We start from the raw sequence: 21,793 nt of genomic DNA, 5'->3' as shown, positions 1-21,793 counted from the left end.
TTTGTTAGCCTTTGGTACTATCTGGTGTAATCTTTGTATATATGTTTTTTTTTATAGAAATTTACATTAAAGTCCCTGAAATTTGGTTCTGGCAAAAGTTTTTTTTTGATTTTTTTTTTCATTTTAACGCAAAAAAAACCTGGAAACCCTTGAAAAAAACTATTGTTCCCGGCCAATGCAGGTTTTCAAGTTTTTTCTGAAAATTTTAAGAATTTTTTTGAAAATAAACAATCATAAATAACTTTTTCGCTAATAGGTTTAAAGTTTACAAAAATTTCTGAATTTTTTTTTATATCTACTAAATGAAAAAAAAAAAAACCTCTTATAGATGATATCGTAATGATTGTATTTATGATATATATAAGTTAAGATGACTTTGTTTTAGACCATATGTTATTTTTATTGTTAAATATTCAAAGGTTTTTGGTGTAAAGAAGGAGTTAGGTGTAAAAATGGCAATGAAAAAAGAGTTTTTATTTTTTTAGAATTGACCAAATTAAGCCCAAATTGTTGTAAACGAAATAACTTAAATGCCAACATGGTTAAATACTTGCAAAGAACCTTATAGACACTACAATAGTTATAAAAACACATGCTAACCATTGATGAACTAACATTTTAATAGGTAATATCTGCTACCCCTCATTTTCTTAACATAAGTATTATAAATATTTGACTATATATATATATATATATATATATATATATATATATATATATATATATATATATATATATATATATATATATATATATATTAATAAGTATTTAACCTCAAATAGTAAATTTTAAGAGGTACACCCTTTAAAACAACATTTACAACAACTCTATGCATTCCAAAAAAAATCAGATCTTATCGGCTCAATCATTGAAAAAGTCAACAAACATAATACTCTAATTTTGAAACTTTAAACTTTAAGATAAGCCTTCATATTTTGAAATTCAAACATCCTTAATTATAGATTTTACTTATCTTATCTTTTATATATATATATATATATATATATATATATATATATATATATATATATATATATATATATATATATATATATATATATTAGCTCTTTAATGGTGTGTGCTCGAATTTGATTTTATAGGTATCGACATAACCATCAAAAATAAAGGAAAAACATATATAGGTAATCCTATTTAATGGTGTATGTGTGTGTGTTTCTATTTACATCTACAAAACCAATCAGCAATATCTAAAAGCTATCTCAATAACATTTTAAAATACTTTAATGGTGTGTGTGTGTGTGTTTTGTGTTTATAGGTACCGAATCTGCCATCAACAACCTAGACTACCGTATAACGAAACAATACACCACCACACAACCACCGTTGCAACCTTCATCTTTTATTCCTTAACAAAAAGAAAAAAGATACAAGTATATATACAAACTCGCTCTTAACTCTCTCTTTGACTGTGTGTGTGTGTGTTTGTGTGACTTTTTTTGTGTTTACAGGTCTCAATTGTTGGCCTTATGAAATCAATTCTTAGCCAACACCACCATCTATTCCTGTAGTAAAATAAATCAGTTTAAGGGCAAGTCTGTAATTTTTTTTTCTAATATAAATTAAAACACATAATATACATACACCTGCACATACAATATACCCATTTTAACTCTTTTTTAACGATGTATGTATGTGTGTGTGTGTGTGTGTTTACAGAGCCCCAAGCATCTAACAATCCAACTTAAGTTCCTGCAATAACTAACATTTATCAGGTCCTAATTACTTTTAAGGGCATATCTGTAATATTTAATATAATTTTATACACATATAATTATTCATCTAATTAAGTGTGCATGTGTGTATGTGTTTACAGGTCCCCAACAATCCAACTTAAGTTCCTGCAAAAACTAACATATATCAGGTCCCAATTACTTTTAAGGGCATATCTGTAATATTTAATATCATTTTATACACATACATATAAAGATACAAATATTCATCTAATTAAGTGTGTGTATGTATGTATGTGTTTATAGGTCCCCAAGCATCCAACAATCCAACTTAAGTTCCAACAAAAACTAACATATATCAGGTCCCAATTACTTTTAAAGGCATATCTATAATATTTAATATCATTTTATACACATACAAATATTCATCTACTTATTCATCAATTTATATTAATTGTTTAGTTTACTTCATCTTACGAATTTTTATATTAAGTTTTCATTATGTCAAATCCCTCAAATTCAGGTTTTAATGAATCATTTTTTTTTACATCTTTGATAGGTTTTGCAACATCTATAATTGATGTTGAGGTCATTGTTGATGACCAGTTATATGATGTAATTGTGTGTGAAATATGTGGAGATGTTGACTATGAGCATTTACTTGCTATATGTGGTAGATGCATGGATAGGGCTGAACACACATATTGTATGAAGAATATTATAGATAAAGTACCCAAACATGATCACACATATTGTATGAAGAATATTATAGATAAAGTACCCAAACATGATTGGTTATACGAAGAGGGAAAATTTGGTGAGGTCAATGATAATGCAATGGTTAAAGTGGAAGCAATCAACAAACACATAAAAATATATAAAACCTCTAATAAGGATACAAATGAAGAAGATGACAATCAAACAGAAACTCAAAAATTACCCATATAACACAAAATCAATATGCATGTATATGATAAAGGCATGAATGAAGCAGATTGCATGCAAATAAAAATTCCAAAATTACCCCTGGAACAACAAGACATCATGGATTCAAATGAGAAATGTATGAACGAACAGAAGAACTGGTGGATGAGTTATGGCCAATGAAATATCGTTGATGTCAATGGATTTCTCTTGGGTGAACACAAGAAATTACATGAACACCTTTACATTAATATAGTTTAATATAAATTAGAAGCATAGTTTGGTTAACTTATTATAACATCCTACTTTGTATTGATCGGTTATTATAATATCCTACTTTTTTATTTATCAACCTTTCACGTATTGTAATGCACTTTGGGTTAAGCAACATTTAATCTATCTTATCTTTTATAAAAATTCGAAACGACTAATTATCTTATCCTATTTTTCTTTACAAACTAATTATTCTACTTTTATATTTTTAAAACTTATCCTATTTATAACAAATTACATAATTTGAAAATCAAATTTAAATAGTGGAGGTTTTAAACACATACATAACAAAAGGATTATGGGATAATAAAAAATTAATATATCTTATCTTTTAAAAAAAAAATTCGAATCAACTAAGCCATTGACATCTACATTTGAATTTTTAAAACTTATCCTATTTTATATCAAATTACAATAGTTTGAAAATCAAATGTAAATAATATAGGTTTTATCACTAAATAACAAACATATAAGATAACAAACTGATTATATATGGAGTTTCGAATTTTATAATTAAAAAATTAGATAAGCAACATTTAATTTATATTATATTTTCTAAAAAATGAATCAACTAATTATCTTATTCTATGCGGACTATTTAGACCACTTCTAAAATTTTGAAACTTATTATATTTATAAAAAATGCCAAAATTTGAAAATCAAATGCAAACGGGAATAAGACTAATTAAGGTAATTAACTTTTCGGTTTGTTCACATATAGGTAACTATCTTTTTTTGTACACATTTAGGTAACAAACTTTTTGGAACTGTTCACATATGACCATTATGACCTGCTATAGCAGGTTACATTCGGCTACAATAGGTCATAATGGTTACATGTGAACACTTTCAACAAGTTCGTTACCTAGATGTATACAAAAGAAAAATAGTTACCCAAATATGAACAAAACCAAAAGTAAGAGTAAATTACACGAACGGTCCTTGTGGTTTGGGGGAATTTATGTGTTTGGTCCCTAACTTATTTTTTGAATTCGGATGATCCATATTGTTTATTTTTGTTACGTTTGGTCCCTGTCTTACCTAAAAAGACTATTGTGCCCTTATTAATTTATTTTTTTTAATTAATTTTCTTATTTATGTATTTTTTATATGTTTAAAAAACTAATAGACCCCACATATCTGTATCTCCTGACCATCCCATCTCTCACCATCCTCAACTGCTATTTCTTTTCCATCTTTAGTGATATCGACGTCTTCATAATCCATTCTTTTTCGGTCCTTCAACTCCAGCGAACCAACACCACAACCTATTAAAGTCAAGAGACAGTGGGTTATGGTGTTTGTTCACCAGAGTTGAATGACAAAAAAAGGATGGTGAATACTTCTATGTCACTAATGATTGAAAGAAAATAGAGGTTGAAGAGGATGTGAGATGGGATGGTGACCGGTGGGACCCAAATTAAATTTGTCAAATGTAGTTTAAGGTTTACGGTGAGGAGATACAGATATGTGGGGTCTATTAATTTTATTTAAACATATAAAAACAAAACATAAATAAGAAAATTAATCAAAAAATAAATTAATAAGGGCACAATAGTCTTTTTAGGTAAGATAGGGACTAAGCGCACAACAAAAATAAACAGTAAGGATCATCCGAGTTAAACAAATATGTTAGGGATGAAATGCACAATTTCTCCCAAACCATAGGGACCATTCGTGTAATTTACTCTTACTTATGGTTTTGTAACGTTTAGGTGTCTAATTATTAGATTTCAAATTGCTATTTGCAGACGTGGTTGCAGTTACCTATAGTTGTAACCTAGCCACATCCGGTTGAGGATAATGTAGGTGTGACACAGCACATCCGGTTGAAGATGATGTAGGTGTAAAATGGCCACATCCGTTCATAGATAGTGATTAGAATGTAGATTATCTGTTTAAATATTATATATATTAGTATGTTTAATAGTAATGCCTAATAATAAAAATGAATGTGAATTCCTTTTTATGTTGGTATTGATCGAGCCTAACAATAAATATCATTAGTTATATTTTTTAATATTTTTAATGACTTTTGGTTTTAGCATTTTGGTATGTTTATGGTTTTAGCTACGTGGATATTGACATTTTAAGTAGTTTTTATTGATTATTATCGGATTTTGTTTTTTATTTCCACTCTTTTCATAGTTTATTTGTTTTCTTATATTTATTGTATAATTAGGATAACTTATATTATCCTTTTTTAAATTTATAGATGTTATCGTAATTCTCTATACAAACGAACTACAAAAATCGAAAATGATATTTGATTAGTGCATCAAATAGCATCCTACTTTCATAAATAATAATTATGCTACAAAATGAACTTTTTAAACTACCTCAATCACAGAATATTCATCGGCAAAACTCATGTAACAAAAGTCAAAATTTTAATTACAAACACACGCAACATATATTATGTAATACTCAATTACCTATCTGTTGGCACACACAAAAACAAAATTTGCTATTGTTTAAATAATCGATTCTTTCCCATAATGCTACACTTTTAAGGCTCCACACAATTGATGCCAATATTTTAGAAACCTTTTCTAACATGTGCTCTTCTTCCGTGTTGTTGACTGGTATGTTGATATGGGTGCCACCGCTCACATCGTCTCAAGCTTCTACTCTTGACACGCCATCCACTTATGAAGGTAACTTTAGAGTAGTTGTCGGTAATAACACCTCTTTTGGTATATCTCGTACTATTCTTACAAAATTACTCCCAATCTTAAACTACTTAATGTTTTGGTAGTACCACATTTGACCAATAACCTTTATCTCTTAGTCCATAGAGTCGTGATTATATATTTGATGTTCTTTTTCCCATGATTCTTTTATTATTTGAAAAAAAAATCTTTATGGAAAGCAAATATGTTATCAATTGGTGGTAGATCAGTTTTGATCACTTTGGTTTTAGGTTCTTTAGGGAATTATTATATGTCCCTTTTTGTGATGCCACTTCAAGTAAAGAAATGGTTGGAATCATTACATGAAAAGTTATTTTGGGCTTTTGATGGGAGTTCAAAAAGACTTTCTTGGGTTAATTGGAATATGGTTTTGGCGTCTAAGAGAAAGGTGAGTTCGGTTTTGGCAGCCTTGAGGCTCTTAACCACGCTCTGATTCAAAAGTGGCGATGTCATTTTTAAAAAGAAAGAAATTCCTTATGGGTGAAGATATCTTCCTTGTATGGGTACACAAGAAGTCACATTTTTTCTAATTCTAGAGACATTACTTCATGGGTGTGGTCTTGCATCATTGGTTCGATAAACACTATGCATGAAAGAGGAGTTATTCCTTACTCTTGCCTACAAAAAAGAATTAGGAATGGAAGGAGTACTTGATTTTGGCAAGACACTTAGGTAAGTGATGTTCGTTTAAAAGATGGCTTTTTGCGGTTGTTTTATCTTGAACAAAATCATGAGTGTACTATTCAGGATCGATGGGTCGATGGGTGGTCTTGGTCTTGGAGTCATCATTTTTATGGTGGAACTTTTCATAGGCAACTTGATGATCTCCTTGTTCTCATCGGTAATTTTCAGCCAAATCCTGAGGAAGATGATTGGCAATGGGAGATGAATGGGATTATTGGATTCACGGTGAATGATGTTCGGAAAGTTATTGATTTGCACTGCTTGTAGGATGGTCATTATGAAACTAGATGTAATCGTTTTGTGCCTAAGAAACTAAATATCTTTACTTGGCGGGTGTTATTGGGTCGTTTACCTACAAGGTGGAGTCTAAGTCTAAAAGGTTTGAATATTCCTTCCTTGCTCTGTCCTTTATGTTTGAAAATGTGGAAAAAATTGATCATGTCTTGCTTTTGTGTGAATAGGCTTCTTTTATTTGGCCAATGATATTTAGATGGGTGGATTTGGTCTTGCCAGGTTTCTCTAGTATATGAAAATTATTTGTTTGGTTGAAAATGATCTATCTTTCTTCTAAAAAGTAGGCGGCTTTGGAGTCAATTATTCAAACGACTCAATGGGTGATCTGAAGGTTCCGTAACGGTGTTATTTTTGGGGAGTCTCTCTCGACCAAAAAGTTTATTTTTGATGATAGTTGATTTCTCGTTTAATTGTTTTTTAGAAACAATAAAACAAATGTTAGTTGGGTTGATTGGTTTATAAATTCAATTCTATCTATTGTTTTGTAATTTCTAGCTTCTTGTTAGTTTCATTTATAAAATTCGGTTGTTCAAAAAAAGAAAAAAAAATAGGAACCCCACTAAACCAAGGGCATCTTGAAGGTGACTTATATGTGCTTCGTAAGGCTCATTCTGCATTCTCTACTGCATTATGAAGATACATGATTCACGGCTCGTTTTTCTCTTTGGCATGCTGAGTTTGGTCATACTTGTCATCATGTTATTTCTATTTAAAATAAACAATCATATTATGTATCTTCGTTATTGCCGGATCGTAAAATTTGTGCACCTTTTCAATCGCGAAAAAGCCATTGACTTCCGTTTGCTATTAATGAAAAACGTTCAATATTTACTCTTGATTTGATACATTATGACCTTTGCTTTAAGGATCGACTTCTATTACATAACTAGGTGTGAAACTCGTGTATTACTCGGGTTGATTAAAAAAATTAAATATAAGGTGTAGTTCAATCTATACTAATAAAAAAATATTATCATATTTAAAAAATCATGTTGAATATGAATGTGTAAAAATTAAGTATTTTTTAAAGCAAACTTTCGAAATAAATACAATAAATAGGATAAACCACAAGGACCATTTATGTAATTTGTCTTAATTAATCTATACTAATAAAACTAATTAATATAAATTCACAAATGAAATTCATTAAATAGAAATATGAATTCATAAATGGAAGGTTTACTATATACATTAATTCATATTAATTACTATAAGGTGACATTTAATAGATGGAAGTTGAATAAAAATGAAAAAAATACAAAAATGACAAGTGGAAAAAAAATAATTTTAAAATTCTAAGAAAATAACATGTGTGAAATTCAATAAGAAATTGACATTTGACAAAAGTATTTTGGGAGGATTCAATAGTTTTTGGTATTACACACTAATTTTTGATGATTTTTCAAGATTTCTTGGCTTTATCTGTTGCAATCTAAATTAGAATTTGTTTTTGTTTTAAAGAAATTTCAAGCCTTGGTTAAAAACTACCTCTCTCGTAAAATTAAATAATTTCAAAGCGATGGAGATGGAGAATTTAATAATGACAGTTTTTAAAGATCTACACACTCATGGTGTTCATCATTGTTTATCATGCCCTTATACACAATCTCAAAATGGCCAAACCTTAAGGAGTTACGATACCATGAGAATAGAGAAAAAAAAAACATAGAAAATTTTTAAGGAATCTGTTCAATGTACTCATATAACTATATATACATCAGATGTTACAAAATGTAATTGTAATCCACAAAAAAATAGACAAATATTAATGTGCATCTAACAATATCAAATTACTTGTACAAAACATAAAAAACACACTAAAATTGGGTAGATGTTCCCAATATAGTTGACCACATGTCGCAACCTATAAGATTGCTCTAAAACGACCTTCTTGTCTTTCCATATTATGCAACTTTTTTCCTGAAATTTTGTATTCTCTTGAGAGCATTCCGTTTTGGATTTAAAATGGTGCACAATCTTTCTTATTAAAAATATATGAATCTAAGATATGATAAAAGGAATGCAAACAAAATGATTCATAGTGAGTACAAGCTTCCACTAAAAGCTTCAATATGTTTATATGTTATCTTACTATCTATGACAAGGATTATCAATTCTTTATAATAGAGAAAAAGAAAAGTCTCGATACAAAAACTTTAATTGAACATCTAAAATGGCTAAGACCTCATAATAAGCTAGCATCAGAGATAAGTATTAAATGAATGTTTGATCATTTTCACTGAAATGGTGGGTTTCTATAAATTCTTACTCACAACATATCGATCGGTTTCAAGCATATGAGGATTCAGCGATACAATTGAAGTTTCTAGTTATATTATGTTTTTATGATTTAAGATTTTACATATTAAACAACTATGTTAAAATATTATTTTAAATTTGGTTTGTACTCATACATCAAGGTTCCTTGTTTTACAACCTAGAATGAATTTTTACTTTTTTTTTATCTCCAGAACACAAATTATTCCCCAATCATCTTAAGTGGAAAACTCCAAAAAAACAACAAATATTGTTAATAAAGAAACTTTTTTTTTATCACATGTTTAATATATTATATAAGCTTTTTGTATTTTAAAAAAGTGTTCACATCACATTATATTAAAATCCCATTTAATAAAGCTTTCGTGTGGAAGAATTCGTGATGATAAAACATATAAGCGAAAACTACACAAACTTTAAGCCAAAAACCAGAAATCAAAATATGATCATTGCAAAAGCAAACTGCAAACATTAGCAGATAACGATGCTTCTAAGTTCAAACAGATAAAGATCTGCAGAAACTTTATTCCAAGATCAGATTCTCATAAACCTAAAACATACCCATTACCCAGATAAACCCTAGGATCAAAACCAACTACTACTAGTCAGAATCATAACCATCCCCATACCCATAGCCATACCCACCATACTTACCACCATCGCCATTGTCATAGGTTATGACGCTCTTGCTGCTGCCATTGTTGTTGTTGAAACTCACATTGCGAACCCTCTGCTCGTTGTAAACCTCAGTGTAGCCACTCTTGTCTCCGACTCTGACAGTAGAGCTTTCCTTGTATTCACTCCTGGTTCCACTCTTTCCGTTCTGCCACTGGAAGTCTCCGGCGGACGCTTTCTCAGTTGCCGTTGCTCGGACATAGGATCCGGTCTGCTTGTCGCTGAAACTTACTCGTGCTTTGTTCTCGTAACTGCCTTCCCCCACAGTTGTTTTCATAGTCGATATAGGCCCGACGTAAGCGAAGCCTGCCATCGCTTGTGGGGCAGATGAGCCGGAATTTGCAGATCCTTTCGACATTTTCAGTGATCTGTAAGAAACACAAACGGAGCAAAAGCATTACGAACTGATGAAAACGAGAAGCTCGTGAACGGGGTTTCAAAACGTTTAAACGAACAGCAATCGTAAAAGAAAACAGATCGTAATGTAAAACTGATGGAACGAAATCGATGATAAACATGAACATGGAAGATAAAATCGACAGACGATCACTAAAATGCATATGAAATAGGAAATGTCTTCATAAACGATTAGAATCAAATGCAGATGAATTAAACAAGCATAAAGATGAAATGATGAAGAGCATGAAGGAAATACAGTATCAGGGTTAGACCTTCGTTGTTTGAATGGGATTTGAAGCAACGTATGAAGGGGTGAGGGGTTATTTGTAGTGGGGTTTATAGAGAAAACGACAAAATGTGCAGGAGAAGGAGAAGGGAGGATTGGTGTGCAGGTTTCCGTTAACGGAACCGTCAGCCGTGAAGGCACGTTTCAACCCGACGTTACCCGTACGCTCACATCACTGCCACATGTGTGGGGGTGTTAGTGTATAATAAGACTATATAATATCATGATTTAGCAATATAATTAGGAAAGTATTTAGGATGTTATTAAAAAACCATTATTATAAGAAAACCATTTAGGGTGTTTGGGATTTTGCTTTATTGATTAATTGTGATTTGATATTAATAATAAAAAATTCAAGTATTTGAATACATAGATTTCATAAGGAATTAAATAGATAGTTTTGATAAGTGATTTTTCTTTTACTTATTGATATTTTTACAGAATTTTTGATAAAGTTATTTCTTTATTACATATAAATTTTGATTTTGTTAAAATAATAACTATTAATTTATTATGTTTTGATAAATGATAACTAGTATAGACATTTTAAAAAAGCACTCATTTTGAAAGAAAAAAAAATGTAATAATCACTTTTATAAAAACACATAAATTGTTTTAGATAAGCAATCTCATATACCTCCTTAATGAGTTGTTAGAATTAGGAATCAGTGGCGCATATTAGTGGAGCCCGGGGAGTTTCGGGCCATTGTTCCGATTCCAGCACTTTGTATAGATTTTATTTATTTTTATTTTTATTATTAGATGCAACGTCTTAAAATACGAATGAAACTACTAATTGAGATTTGTTTGGAATTTTTTTAGGCGTGACTACTAAAACATTTTGCGTCCGCCACTGTTAGGAACTATTGTTTACAGGTTTCATTATATATAAATTTAGTTTCTAAAAGTTGGTATATTATTTCTCAATAACATATATAAAAACTAAAACGACTAATCCATGCACTTTAAGGTAGTTTATGTATTTAGTTTCTAACTTTTCATTTAATTATGACTATTTATATATTTTGTTTTTGTTTTGGTTTGACTTAGATTGGTTATTTTTCCCTTTGTCTTTTAAACAAATGATTTCAGTTTTTTGCTCTTCTTGAAATATCATTGACATCACTTCTTCTCACTGAAAAACTCATCACCATCTCTCACCACTTCTTAAAAAAACATATGGCGACAACCACACTCACAACATCACAACTCTTCCCATTTATATCCAAAACCTGTAAAAAGAACAATGTCTCATTTCAATAAAATTATAATTCTTAAATTCAAACCAAGTATAACCTAACATGTTTTGTTTATTAAAAACTTGGGCTAATTAGACTTGTAGCCAAGGGTTATAACGAGAGAGAATGTGTAAACTATGAAGAAACCTTCTCTAAAAAACTCATATTTTCTTAACTCTTGTTGTGAGCAAAAAATAACTCATATTTTAGCTTGATGTTAATAATGTGTTTTTGTATGTCTATTTATACGAGGAAGTGTATATGACACTTCTACCTATGATACAAATGAGAAATTCAAAGTATGTAACCGAATTAAATCATTGTATGTATAAAATGAAGCACCCATGAAATGGAATGAGCGTCTCACTTATTGTCTAATTGAATGTGGTTTTAACTAGAGTTCTAATGATTATTCATTTTTTATAATGCGTAATAAAAAATGTTTTTCTTGTGCTCTTAGATTATGCTATTGATATTGTTCTAACTATAAACTATTTAAAGGAGTTTAATTCTATTAAAGAGTTTTTGAAATCTAAGTTTAAGATTAAGGATTTAGGAAATGGTGTGTAACATCTGAAGTAGGTACTCGATCTCCCAATGTTTTGAATTAAATAAGAATGAAAGGAACAATTTTACGAGGGTCACTACGTGACATTCATCTGGGACGTGTGGCCATTTATAAGGCTCGTGACATGACACAAAAATGTTCACGCCGTGAGATCAGGTTAACCCTAATATAGTGTTTTCTCCCTATTTAAGAGAAGTGGGAGGCTAGGGTTTGCACAGACTCAACCTCCATCACCTCCTTCCTGCCCAAATCGTTTTTAGCCTCCATTGGTGACCTTGAAGAGCTCATTTGGTGGTTTTTGGCTCTTTAAAGAAGAAGAAGACGCCTTGGGTGTATCCTTTTAGCAATTAAGCTCCTATAAAACGTCCCAAAAATAAGATCTAAAAATTTCATTTTTGATGTAATACATACACCCCAAAAAGATCAATGTATGTCAATACACCAAAACATATCAGAGTAATTCTTAAAATGCAGAAAATGGTGGTGTGTGCTTTGGAATCATCTCGGGCTCTTCCCTTTCGCTCATGAACTACCTGAAACATAAATTGAAAACCGTAAGCACAAAGCTTAGTGAGTTCCCCAAGATACCACATACCATACATGAATAAACACATAAGGGGCCCCGCCCAATTAGTGTAACGGGCTCCGCCCACACTCGCATAACCGGCCCCGCCAACTGAGTGTAACATGCCCCGCCCAAACTTGCATAACGGGCCCCGCCCAATGAGTATAACGGGCCCCGCAAAACTCGCATATCGGGCCCCGCCCACATATAAATATTATAAGCATAATAGACAATAGCATACATGATAACCATAAGACCCCACTCAGTAAGCAAGCAAGCACATACACATACAAGAGTCGCACATACATCTACTATTCTAGCATAACAGATCATGGGCCGACATTGGTGCCTTAGACCCGTTAAACCCAATGAGGAAACTCACATCACGCTGCTGAATCTCACAAATAAATTTCTGGTTGTTGGCCTGCTAAAATCCTTGCGCCATCAATGACAAAATAATATCCAATCAATAATTGGATTCCGACTCACACAGGGAGTCCAATCTAAGGTAAAAGACCTTTTTACCCTTTCCCTAAACTGGCCCAAGGCCAAAGCCCAATCCAAATGTCCAAAAGCTCAAATTCCAAAATAATCACCCAAAGCCTAAATATGGCCTAATTTTCCAAATTGGGCTCAAACCCATCATGGGCATAAAATCAACGTTCCAACCCCAATAACTGGTCCTCGTGTCGTGACCAAACCTAGGTCACGTCGTGGGCAATAACTTGACTCAGTCCCGACTCAGTCCCGACTCAGCGAGTCAACTCAACCCATAAAAATAGTCTAGTCCCCTTCACGTCACGACCCAACCTTGAGTCATGTCATGGCCCACTCCAGAAATAATAGACGGGATGGCCAACATTCTCACGTCGTGACGGTCCTAAAACTCATGTCGTGAGATCTGTACTGACGAGCATAATACATTAAGCTCTTAATCCTTACAGCCATAGCTTGGGACTTTACAGGGGGGCTTCCTTTACCCAAAGGATGATAAAAAATCATAGCTTTTCATTCATGCATGTCCAATGCATGGCTCAAACTCTAACTAGACCAAAAGTGGGGAAAATAATATCTAGACTCAAACTTGGAGTCACAAACTTCACCAAAACTCAGATCCAACGACTATGTCGAAGAGAATGAGTCAATGATTCATAAAGTTCTTTATGGACCCCATGCAAGCAATCCCACCCAAACATGCAAAAAAGGAGCTTTTAACTTAGATCTAGAGTGAAAAAGGTAGAAAGGTCCAAGCTTCATGACTTACAATGGTCCAAAAGCTCCAAGAGATTGCAAGGTGGAAGCCAAAACACCAAGAGGTTACTCAACCAAGGTCTTCTTCTACTTCAAGTAGCTAACAACCATCAAATAACGCTTCAAAGATCTCAAAAATGCTTAAGAGCTTCAAGAGGGTCAAGATTAGGGTTTTCCAGAGGCTTAGAGGGTGAAAGAAGTTGAGGATGGATAACCCCAACCTCTCATTCACTTAAGTACCCGAAAATTAGGGTTTTAGGTCATTAAGTCGTGCTCACGTCGTGAGACCTTATGACTCACGTCGTGAGTTTCCAGAAACACGGGTCAACAGGTCAACAGTCAAACACGACATGATCCTCAATATATCACGTCGCGAGGACCTCATAATGCAAATAAAAGAATTAATTTAGTACCTTAGGGTTCCAGATGTTACATCCTACCTCATCATCTTGCAGTGCTTTTGGACCTTTATAAGTCCTCAAGCTCTTGCCTTTATCTCTTATGTATGTTAGATCTACGATTTATGCTTCTCTTTTCATGTTTGGGTTAGGTAGCATGCATCGGATCCATAAATTAAGTTAGCAACTTTATGGATCATTGAGATATTTTATGTAGTATAAGTTCCAGATCTGAGTTTTGGTGTTGGTTTTAAACTCCAAGTATGAGTCTTGATCCCATTTCCTTCTTTTTGATCTAGTTAGTGTCCAAGTCATGCATTGGACATGCATAACTGAAAAACCATGATTTTTATGGTCCTTAGGGTTGGGGAAGATCCGCTGGAAAGTCTTAAGGAGTAGCTTAAGGGATTAAGAGGTTAATGCTCAAAGCTGTCCAGAACGGATCTCACGACGTGATGGATATCATGTCACGTCGTGAGATGTGGTGTTCGCGACTATTTTGTTTTTTTTCCAGTCATAACATGACCTATGGATGGTCATGATGTGACCGATGGTTGAAGTTTACCAATGTTGACTTTTTTATCAGGGTTGACTTTGGGGTCAAGTTAGGGTTTTAAGGATGTAGGTTGCAAATGTAACACCTGGATCCTGGTATGTATTTAAATTTCTATTTATTCAAATTATAAGAGCAACTCGACGAGTTAGAAGCCCCAAACTTGTCGAGTAGAGATCATATGGGCCGCGTGATTTAAGTAACCTACTCGACGAGTTGAGAGGCCTCAACTTGACGAGTAGATCGGCTGGGATGAAACCCTAATTTCCAGGGTTTTGCACCCTATTTAAAGGATTAACCTCTTCCCACCAGCCCTCATCAGCCTCCCTAAAACCCTAAATCGTATTGTGAGCTCCTTGTTGAGAAACTTGAGGTTTTGAGTGGATTTTTGTGTGTTCTTGTGCTCGATGAAGGACTTAGAAGAACTAGAAGGTCATTGAGCTTGAAGAGAAGCACTATAGTAGATATGGGATCTTATCCATTTTTGGCAACTTTCTGAGGTAAAAAGTCCCTAAATTGATGATTAATAGCTTTAATCTATATTAGTGTTGTTTTATGGAACTTTTGACCCCATTTTTGGAACATGATAACTTTCATAGTCCTGATGCTACAAACTCCCATTCTCAGTGTTATTTGGTCCTTAGATTCATAAAAAGGGTCCTAAACCCGTCCTTGTCCAAGAAAAGACCATGTCCATAGAAGTAGGTTGCTATATCTCGATATTGGGTCCATTTGAGGCATGCAAAGCCATCAAGTTGTCGACTATACAAAAGTATGCCATGGAAACAATATAGATCTATATTCTAGAACCTTAGATCTGAGGAAAGGGAAAAATAGACTAGAAATGTACGGAACTCGACGAGTTGGGTCGAACATTCCCGATTCTGTTGAAGGAACTCGGTGAGTCCACAAGGGAACTCGACGATTTGTACTGGGAAAGTCCCGTTTCTGTTGAAAAGGAGAAACTCGCTCGGCGAGTTGGAGGAAAACTCGACAAGTTAGATCACGATTTAACGATTCTGTGATTCATGGGAACTCGACGAGTCGAAGGGTAAAATCGACGATTTGAGTCAACTCGGAGCGGTTGACTAGAAGTTGACTTTGACTTGACTTTGAATTGACTTGACCATAGTTGATCCTTAAGGGTAATGAGTTTGGAATGGTATCTAAGGGGTTGTTTTGGTTCAGGGAGTGAGTAGAGTTGATTTTGAGCAGAGACATTTCAGCTATCATCCGACAGTGAGGTGAGTTTTCTCCTGTATGAACGGGTCGAAGGCACCAATGACGGCCCGTATATGTATGCTAGTATGTTCCGGACTAAGGTCCAATGTCGGGCAATGCCCGATGTAGGTTTATATGTTTCCGGGTTTCGATCCGATGTTAGGTGGTGCCCGAGGAATATTTTGTATGCTTGATGTCTTCATGATTCTCGCATGTGTCTGTTTTGTACGTTTTCGGATCATGGTCCTACGCCGAGCAATGCCCGAGGAATGTTTGTATGCTTCCGTATTTCGGTCGGATGACGGGCGGGGTCCAAGGAATGTTTATATGTGATGGGTTTTGAGCACTACAACATTCCTATGGTGTACATGCAACCCTAATGCTTTGGATCTAGGTTTTTCTAAAGTTATACATGCAATATTAATCATCTAAAGCATGAACCCTAACTAGCATACAATATTCGAAATTGAAAACTAATACAGAGTTAAATGAATACCTTTTCTTATATCTTGATTAATGTTGACCTTCAAGAGCTTGCTACCTCAAATGTTGGACCTCAAATGGATCACAAACACCAAGTAGCAATGAAGGATTATGAGAGAGAGGTGAGATGTGACAACCCGAAGTTTGTCCATCGCCGTAACCCATTTCGTCCGTAAAACCCGTCTTTAGCGATTCGTTCCGATTTCGTTTTTGGGCTAAGTTATTTAAATTTATATTATTTTTAAAAACTCATGAGTTTCCAAACCCATTATGAACTCATGATATTGGCCCAAATTATTAAATTTAAAATTTTTATATTCGATCCCGCCGGGTTACGACAACTTAATCGGGTGCGACCAAAAGTCCCGTTTAATGTCGGTATCGGGTAGAATTCTACTGTGTCCGAAACTTAGAACATACTTAAAGCTCAAAAGACTTCATTTTGAAGTTTTACACTCTCTCACTACTCTCTCTCTAACCTCTCTCCTCAAATCCAAGTCTTTGATCCAAAATCACTCAATTCAAGCCCCATTTCATCAAGGTAACCTTCCTAACTTGTTGTACAACCTCTCTAGCTTCCAAATTCGTGGTCAAACTATGGAATAGGACCATTTTCATGAGTTTATGGCCCTAGAACAGTCCTAGGCCGTGAAATCATATAAAATGGGTTTTGGAGCCCAAAAACCCTTCCAATCGACCTTTGGAGCTTAGATACGGCTAGATGGCTTGATGGAATGGAATTAGAACACCTTAAACTTAACTTTTGAGGAGTAAACATGAGTTTACTACCCAAGAACATGCTTGGGCCGTAAAATCATTATCATGGAGAGTAAACTCATTTCCAAGTGTTTAAATGCCACTTAAACACACCAATAGCCTTGGATTAAAGTCTAGAACCAACCACAATTGAATTAGAAGCCTTAAACTTGATGAAAATAACTCCCTTAGGAGTTCACGGCCGTAAACCCCCCAAGGATGGGTTCCTGGGCTGTAAACTCCTAAAACTTAGTCAAATGATGCCCTAAATTCCATCCAAGACTTGTAAAATGAGTTTAAATCACATGTGATTGTCCTAACACCACCAAAACATATAAGGAATGGGTGTGAGGGAGATTACGGCCGTAAACTCCTTTAAGTGGTCCATATGGTGGTTTTATCCCTTTCCAATGCCTTAAAACCAAACCTAGAATTACCCCTCAATTGATTCAAGGCCATTTAGCACCCTAGAACACCCCACCATGAGTTTATGGCCGTAAACTCATGGGGAGTGGGTCCTTAGGGCCGTGAACTCTCTTGGGAGTTTACTCTTGAAGATTAAACTCCATATTCGAGCCATATACGTCCATAGATGTCACCCGGGTCACTCCAAACACTTGATTTGAAGTGTTTTCGCGTCTTGGAGTGTATAATCGTATCTAATTAGTGAATGATAGTCTAATTAGATACATTTGTGTATCAATTAATATTACATAGGAACCTTGCATGTTTTCAAGCCTCGATCCGACGTTTAGCATCCTAGTCGACACATTCCTCGCCTGGTGAGTGCATACCCCTACCCTTTTTCAATGTTTTCAGGGGGGAATACAAGCAAAAGTACAAGAATATCTTGTACTTAAATTCATTATTTCATTTGAATGGTTTCATAATCCGTACACTTTTAAGAATTGAAAACATATTAACAAACTGTTTGACTTGAGAGTTGTTTTTCAAACCGATTTCAATTCTTATTATATAGTGTTATACTTTATACTTCGCAATTGATTGTTCACACTTTTACTGTTAGAAATCATAAAACTTTTGTGTTGTCCTTAATAAAACACCCCCTAGATACGAGTGTGAAGGATAGGTATTATTAGAACTTAGTTAGGTCCTAGATAGTACTCCTCCTAGATACGAGAGTAAAGGACCAATAAAACAGAGTTTCCGTATTAATAATTTCAGTTTTAAATTCATTAATCTTAAGATTGGAGACACGTCCTTTGTAACACTTCCCCTAGATACGAGAGTGGAGGACTACCCCTGTAACCAGAATCTCCGGAAAGGGAGAGCGTGACTTGAGTGTATAGATCTATATGGGACTGACTATCCCACACCTGGCTGCTAGCTACAACCGAACCGAAAAGTTCAAGGGTGACAAAAGTCATAAAAAGATACTGGCCCCGATCCGAGTCATATCTAGTCTGAAGTATGGTTAAGGAACTCGCAATCAATATTATGAAAGCTTTATACTTATTTATTAGTTTTATATACGTGTTAAAACTAATGTACATTTAAAGGTAACCAAATCTTCAGGAAACTTCACACACACACTTAAAGTATGGTAGATACTTGTATGTTACTTTTAGATCCGATAACACTTCACAAACATTTTAGGAAAATAAGGGTTTTTCCTGGGATAACTGGTCTTGTTCTTAATCAAAGTGTGTAAAAATCGGATAACAAACTGTTCTTAATCACACTGGGTAACAAACGGGTAACTAAACTTTACTTTTAAGAAAATATGGGATTTTCTTGGGTTCATAACTTTTTCATAAAACCGGAAGGAAACATGTTCATTTTCAGAAAACAAACCGCTTATGAACTCACCAGTTTTATGCTGATTTTCAAACTGCTTGTATTCTCAGGTCCATATTAGACAGGTACCCAACGATCATTTTGGTGAAGACGGAGTACATAGAAGACACGACTTTACTTTTGTTCATATGATATGTATATGTATAACTCACGTAACTCTTGTTTTCAGACAATGTAAATAAATCTATGTAATGTAAAGTTTTGTGTTTACTATGCTTACTATGTACATTGGTTGTGATATTCATGACGTCCTCCGCCCCGGAACGTTTCCGCCCTCGGTTTCGGGGTGTGACATGAGAGGCTCCTAAAATCAGCTAGGGTATTTTCTAGAATGCATAGGGCCGATTTCTAGTGCCTTGGGGTCCCTTTTATAGTTGAGCTTCTTAGGGTTATCTACTTGGAAACCCTAATTACCTTGCTTAGGCCTTAAGCAACTTATGGATCCTTCCAGAAGGCCCTCATATGGACGAAATCTATGTGGGTTATACATAGAAATCTGTTGGATTAGGTGTCTAATCCCATAACTATGATTGATATGTACTTGACTCGATAGTAGCATGGTCCTTTTGGGTTGCCTTAACCATAACAACTTGACTGGATGAATTATGGAGAAAGAGGTTAATTGTGATTCATTAATATATTATAAGAAAAATATAACAATTGAGAAATCAAATTATTTATTTAATTAATATTGGTCATAAATTAATTTGGAATTAATTTAGTGATCAAGAGAGATTAATTAAATTAAGGGGACTAATATTGTAATTATAAAATAATTGCAATATGGGCTATAGACTCCTAAAAGAAGGAGGTGGACGAAATTTATGTGGAAGCACACATAGAAATCATCCATAAGGGCCTTCTGAAAGGATCCTATGGACTGCTTAAGGCCTAAGCAATCAGATTAGTGTTTTGACTGAAACCCTAACAGCTCAACTATATAAGGAACCCTTGGGACTCTAGTATTCGGCACTTGAACCCTATAAGAGTACCAACCGAATTTTATGATCCCTAGCCTCTCTCTCATATTCCTCCAACTCGCTCTTGGTGTTTGTGATCTATTAGAGGCATCACATTTGAGGTGCTAAGCTCTCAAAGGTTGAAGATCAAGAAAGCTACAAAGAAAGGTAATAATTTAACCTTGTATTACATTTTAATTTCTAAAATAGCATGCTAGTGTATGGTTATAGCTATGGATGAATATTATTGCATGCATTACTTGAGAAAACCTAGATCCAAAGCTTTAGGGTTGCATGTGCACCATAGGAATGATGTAATGCTTAAAACCCATCAGTGGTATCAGAGCCTAGGTCGTTTTTCTATAGTATATGATGCATAGATTAATTGTTCAAAGTTGAAAAACTCGAAAATTTGGATTCTGGCAGCAGGACTCGACGAGTTCACCGTAAACTCGACGATTCCAAGTCTAACTCGACGAGTTTACGGGACTGTTGGCGGAATTTTCGGATTTTTGGCCTGAATTAGATCTAGATAATTACCATAAACCTAGATATCGGACATTGTCCGATGCCGGGTGGGGCCCAATAAAGCAGGAAAGGCCCATGATATGTTATTATTGTTGGATTAGGTGTCTAGGACCATAACTATAATTGGTATGTACTTGACCCGGGAGTAGCATGGTCCATTTGGGTTGCATGGCACCAAAACAATTTGTAAGGATGGACTTTTGAGTATAGGATATTCATGATTTATTAATATATTATAAGTTCTAATATATTAATATGAAATCGTATTATCTAGTTAGTATTGATCAAGAATTAATTTGGAATTAATTTTGTGATCAAAAGAGACTAATTAAATATAAGGAGTTGATTTGGTAAAATAATTCATTCTTATGGTGTGGGCCTATGATCCATGATTGCTTAGGTTGGGCTAAACCCACGTGACAACCCATGCATGATCCATGGAGGTTTAAACCAATGGAGCCTAAGGAATATGGAAGGTCATGCACATTAGGGTTTACATGGTGTAACCCTAGTTTTGCCACACTATATAAGAAACTCATTAGCTCCTAAAATTGGCACCCTAGTGTTCTTGGAATGGCTATAGCCCATTTTGGAGTACAAGTGTTCTCTCTCAAGTCCTCCATTGTTAGTGGTGTTGTGTAGGGGTGTTCGTGGCTCGGTTTGAAACCGTGAAACCGGCCAAACCGGTCATCGGTTTGGTTTTACGGTTTGTATTTTTCTTTACGGTTTGGCTTGCGGTTTCGAACTTTTCAAACCGTAGTGAACGGTTTGGCTTATGGTTTTTAAGATCTCAAACCGTATAAAAACCGGACCGGACCGTAAGTTTTTTTTATATATTATTTATTTTTTATATGTAATTATATTTTGTTGTATTATATATTAATTTTTATATATAAATAATAAAATTAAACCAACCACATTTAATTATCACAGCCCAATCATTCTATCCTGGTTTCTTTTGTGAAGTCCAAGCCCAATCCAACTATCCCACAATCCAAAGTTGAAGTCATTTCCCTTTCGTTGTTCTTCGCTTCTTCAGTTCTTCTACACCTCGCCGCCGCCTGCAACAACTCTGACTACACCTTGACACAGCCTGCAGCAGCTCCGACTATAGGTTTGCTTCTTGTTCAGAAGAGCCCAGCTCCGCTTTTCAGGTTCGCTTCTCGTTCTTCCTTTCTAAACAAATCGTGTTATTTTTTTGATCTTGATCTGAGCTCTAAGCCTCTAGCTTCTAATCAAATATGATTATGATAATCTAA

At 34.2% G+C, this 21,793-nt stretch overlaps 1 protein-coding gene across 1 annotated transcript; it reads right to left on the bottom strand.

The window, feature by feature from the left end:
* Nucleotides 1-9,251: 9,251 nt before the first annotated feature.
* LOC111894815 (uncharacterized) lies at nucleotides 9,252-10,188 on the bottom strand. Its single transcript, XM_042897448.1, has 2 exons — nucleotides 10,167-10,188; nucleotides 9,252-9,879 (listed from the first exon to the last, which is right to left on the bottom strand). Exon 2 carries the CDS (start codon nucleotides 9,867-9,869, stop codon nucleotides 9,438-9,440), a length of 432 nt encoding a protein of 143 aa, XP_042753382.1. The 5' UTR covers nucleotides 9,870-9,879; nucleotides 10,167-10,188; the 3' UTR covers nucleotides 9,252-9,437.
* Nucleotides 10,189-21,793: the final 11,605 nt, after the last annotated feature.

This window comes from Lactuca sativa, chromosome 8 (assembly GCF_002870075.4).
Source record: "Lactuca sativa cultivar Salinas chromosome 8, Lsat_Salinas_v11, whole genome shotgun sequence".
NCBI classification, from domain to species: Eukaryota; Viridiplantae; Streptophyta; class Magnoliopsida; order Asterales; family Asteraceae; genus Lactuca; species Lactuca sativa.
The sequence above is the reverse complement of the archived record's forward strand: the minus strand, read 5'-3'. Positions and strand labels throughout refer to the sequence as shown.